Source organism: Charadrius vociferus, unplaced genomic scaffold (genome assembly GCF_000708025.1).
Source record: "Charadrius vociferus isolate BGI_N301 unplaced genomic scaffold, ASM70802v2 scaffold472, whole genome shotgun sequence".
Lineage (NCBI taxonomy): Eukaryota > Metazoa > Chordata > Aves > Charadriiformes > Charadriidae > Charadrius > Charadrius vociferus.
In genome coordinates, this window is record NW_009647735.1 from 5836350 (window position 1) to 5841151 (window position 4802).

At 51.4% G+C, this 4802-nt stretch overlaps 1 protein-coding gene across 1 annotated transcript in view; it reads left to right on the forward strand.

Moving 5' to 3' along the window:
- The first annotated feature begins 4236 nt into the window (after window positions 1–4236).
- Window positions 4237–4802, forward strand: part of TNMD (tenomodulin) — an 8873-nt gene continuing 8307 nt past the window's right edge. Inside the window, exons 1-2 of the mRNA XM_009881689.1 lie at window positions 4237–4284; window positions 4412–4546. Of these exons, the coding sequence (XP_009879991.1) occupies window positions 4237–4284; window positions 4412–4546 (183 nt within the window). The remainder of the gene's footprint in view (window positions 4285–4411; window positions 4547–4802) is intronic.

Consider the following 4802-nt stretch of genomic DNA (forward strand, 5'->3'; position numbering starts at 1 on the left):
CCAGAGTGCCACATGGCCACGTGCGTCTCCAACATGAAGTCCAACTCCCTGAGCAGTTTTATCATAATGATTAAGTTTCTTAACTTAAATCAAGAATGTCTCTGGAGTTCCCTACGACAACGTGAACTTAAGATAAACAATGAATGATGAATAGGCCAATTACTGAAACCTCCCTTCAGCTGAGGCCATATGTGGCTAGTTGATAAGAGGAGGTATGCGTCCTCTCATCTGGCAAATGTTACAGAAAATGGGATGGTTTGAAGCAGAAAAGGCTCTCTGTAATCAGCCACTGGCTAATGAGCAATTTCCTTTTATATGATTTTTCCTTTTCTCCGTTTGCTGTCCGGGGTGTTGGAAGCGGGGAGGGAGCCAGCAGCCCGACCCACACGCGTGCAAATGCCCCTCTACGGGATAAATCACTGCCCTTTGCCCCCACTGCAGGTCTCCCTCTGGGACACAAAAGCAGAAGGAGATGGCTAAGGGCTACGTGATGGTACTGCATGTGTCTCCTAAAGGCAAGGATGCCTTTTCTGAGAGACCCACCCACACCAGGGGAGGAGAACATCTGTAAATCTACTGGCAGCCTGCTCAGAGCTCTGTGTGTGCAATGGCAAAAGGGGACAGACACCTTGGACTGTGGCTGCAGGACTGAGGGACAGACACCTTGGACCACAGCTGAGGACCAAGGGACAGACTACTTGGACCATGGCTGCAGTACCAAGGGACAGACACCTTGGACCACAGCTGAGGACCAAGGGACAGACACCTTGAACCGTGGCTGCAGGACCAACGGACAGATACCTTGGACCATGGCTGCAGTACCAAGTGACAGACACCTTGGACCACAGCTGAGGACCAAGGGACAGACACCTTGGACTGTGGCTGCAGGACCAAGGGATAGATACCCTGGACCACAGCTGAGGACCAAGCGATGGACACCTTGGATCACGACTGCAGGACCAAGGGACAGACACCTCGGACCACAGCTGAGGACCAAGGGACAGACCCCTTGGACTGTGGAGGCAGCACGCCAGAGAAGCTGTAAGCCAGCGCTCTGGATGTATTTTGGGGTTGGAGCACCTAAAAAAGCAAAACAAGAGGCATTTCCCCTGCTGAGAGACACCCCTGAAAAGCACCCAAGGAGAAGGGCCAAAGGCTGGTGGGGGTGGGTGCAGTGGTCTCCCCCAGGGTGCTGCAGCTCCATGTCGCTCCCCCCGGCTCCGTCCAGGAGCGGGTGCCACTGCTGCCACCATGCCACCCTGCAGCGAGGGCCACGAGGCGCCACATCCCACATCCCGATCTGATTTACTTACTACCTATGGAATTGCCCAATTAATTCACTATCCACATTAATATTATGGCTCATTTTTAACTTTACTGCCTCCATTGTTCCAATTTAGTGCTGCTCAGAGATGCTGCCGCTGACCTTAATGGGTTTTTCATTATAACAAAGAGCGCCATATTAATCACGATGGGTTTTCAGCTGGAGGTTGCTGCCCGAGCCCCATTGCTTTGGGGAGCTGCTTTTTAGCAGTTCGGGGACCTGTTTTATTTCTGCCGGGCTTCTCGCCCCCGCTCACACCGTGTGCGAACCTCCGCACTGTCCGGGAGGAATTCCTCGGTATAACATTTCTAGGCACTGAGATTTTATGCGGCAGTCAAGCCATGCTGCAGATATGATAGATTTTTTCTGGGCAAATTGGAGCAAGAAGTAGAAAACCGAAAGGATGCAGCAGTCGTAGCCAATGAGCCTCTTATTGTCCTGTATAAAAATCAAATGCCTTTTAATCATTTCAAATGTTCTTCTGGGTATCAATTAGTCACACATTAATATCAGTATTGCTTCTCTTCCTCAGTTCACATCAGATTAAGTTCTCCCCTGTCATATAGACTCGCGCTCATTAGCTTCAAGGAAAATTAGTGATTGTTCCCTCTTCATTGGCACTGATGGGAGATTTCCATCGGAACTGCTTTTTATACAGAGAACCTGATTGTCATCTTAAAGAGTTTGAGGTTGTTTCCCCCCAAAATTGCAGCCTTTTCATGGAAAATCCATTTTCTTTTTCTTTCTCTGAAACCCTGAATGCTGAGTCTGAGCACTGGGGAATGGGGGGAAAAATACCCCATTCCCAACCAGCATGATTCTGTGGTTCCTTTCCCTCTGCATCCCAAGTATCCGTCTCCCTGTCGGGACCCAGCGGCTGTCGCACAGCCCACGGCTGCCCGGGGGAAGGACAATTTGGGTGGCGCGGGGTTTTGCTGCCGTCAAACTCCCTCCAGTTCAAGACTGGATATTTATAATTTGGAGAGCAGCGGTGAGGATGCATGCATGCATGTGTGCGCACCCCTGTGTATGCGTGCATCGCCTGCGCTCGCTCCCGCTGCTCCCCATCCCTCCTGGCCAGCAGTGCCCAATTTTGCAGGCTGTAGCAAAACGAGGTCTCCAGCCCGCCAGCAGGACCCCCCCGCACCCCCCGGCCCCTCCATCCCCAGCCCTCGCCCAGCGCTGGAAGGGACCGATGATATTTATTGAGTTTTATTAACTCCCAGCCCTGAGAGGTTCTCACCTCTTCCAGCTAATTCAGACGCCCGACTCCTGCCGGAGTTACAGTGATTGCCATTAAGAAGCTTGACATTTACCTTACAACAGTAATAAAATAATAATGCCTAATTTGGTTTACGAGTGGTATTTGCAGTGTTTCCTGTGCCTGGAGTGGGGGATATTGTGAAGATCGCTGCTCTGCTGATCAATTATGTCTGCTTAACGGCACTGCTGTAATTCTTTCCTGTAATCATAACCATCTTTCAGCAGAGCTGCTCCAAAGTTTTCCTTTGAAACTGTAATTTTGACAGGAAAAGCAAACGTTTTCAGATACTTCAGTTTCCAGTGAATAACAAAAGCTTTGGAGGTGAAACTTTCTGGTGAAAAGTGGAGAAAGACAAACCCGGTGTCTGCACAGATTTGCTGCATTTAGATTTCCAAAGTCTTTCAGATGTTTTCAAAGGCTGCCTGTGATTGCTTTCCATTAAAAAGTGATTTTTTTCTCTTCCAAATAACCTGCTGTCTTTCACTCGTCAATATAATTCCCTTCTGTTATTGGCCTCTTCAATATTAAAAAAAAAAACCAACCAACCCAGTGTGTTTTCCATCCCTGAGTGATTGCCACCGATTAAGGGGCCCTGGAGCAGCCTGGGGGTGAGGAGCTCCTGCCACCCCGGGGTCAGGGACCCCAAACCCCTTTGCAGGGAGCCGATACACACCGAGGCGCACACGCACCCCTGCACAACGCCTTCCCCAAGCTATTCTGCAGCTCCGCTTCTGTCCCGCTTGGATTTACCCGCAGCTCACAGGCGGCAGCGCCCCGACACGCTCGCAAAGCCAGCGCCGGACCCACTGCAACCCATTTCTTTTTTCTTCTCCATTTCTCACCCCGAGCAAAACTCGACATGGATTTTTCTTCTTTTCAGTGCAATTTTAATTAGTGCATGATGCACTCTGGGTTTTTATGAGCTTAAACAGCTTGGAAAAAACAGTGCGTGCCAGCTCCTCTACACCAGGGAGTCTCATCCTGTTCAGACCAGAAACTTCATGCTGGATTTCTGAATGCCTTCCTTAAGAGGGGTTCATTTCCATGAAGAAACGGTACGATTTCCACAAATGGAAATTTTTGAACGTCAGAAAAAGAGATTTAAAAAAAAAAAAAAAAGTAGTCAGGAAATTCCTGGCTTGGCCGACTTTGGGGCAAAGCGGGTGCGGGATGGTGGAGTCCTCCACGGGGCAGAGCTCGGGCTCGGCACCGCGCTGGTGAGGGCTGGCAGTGAGTACACACACACACACACACACACGTGCATGCACACCCATGTGCACACACACACACACACACGTGCACGCAGTGCCCGCATCCCCAGAGCCCCCGGGAGATCCCTGGCACAACCTGGGCACCTCCAGCCATCAGCACCGGGGCAGAAGCGGAGTGAGGGAGCGGAGATTAAAGGGAAAAAATTGGGATGCTGGACGTGGCCGATGGACACGGGGCGGCGGAGCTTGGTGCGGGGATGGCTCGTGCCCTGCACGCAGCAAGCGCGGAGCAGCCGGGGCCCGGCGGCGGCGGGGAAAAGCTGGCTGCCGCCGTGGTGGGGGCGGTGGTGACCCAGCCTTCCCCGCCGCATGTGCAGCCCACAGCCTCTGAAACTCCACCTCGGCGCGGGCTGGCGTCCTCGCACACGGAGGAGACCATGGGAGGGACGGCTCGGGAGAGCCCGGAGGACTGTCGCTTTCTGGACGTAAGTTCATGGCTTGCTTTGCCACCGGGCAGCTTGGCAGCGTGATGAATGTTCGATGTGCACGTGTACTCGTCCCTCCTTGAACCACCAGCCAACCTCTGGCTGTCCCTCTTTTGTCATTAATTAGGCAGAAGCATCCAAGACGCGAAAGAAGACCTGCACCAGATACCAGATCTGCGGGCTGCTCTTCGGCGTGCTGCTCATTTCTCTCATTCTGATTTGTTTTGGTGTCAAATATCTCTGGAACCCAACACCCAGAAAAGTAAGTGAAAACTCTCTGATCCAGCGTTTCTGAGTGCCACTGCCCCAGACAGAGCTGTCCCCATACCCCCCCCCCCTTCCCCCCCCTGACTCACTGAAACTTTTAACTACACCCCGAAACCCAGGCAGCTTTACAAAATGTATTTTCTTAGACCACAAGTATTCATGGGATTTTTAAAAATCTTTGTATTATTCATAACTAGCTTTTACTTTATGCAACCTGTTTTTTTTTTCCTCTGTCACCACATTCTTTCCCT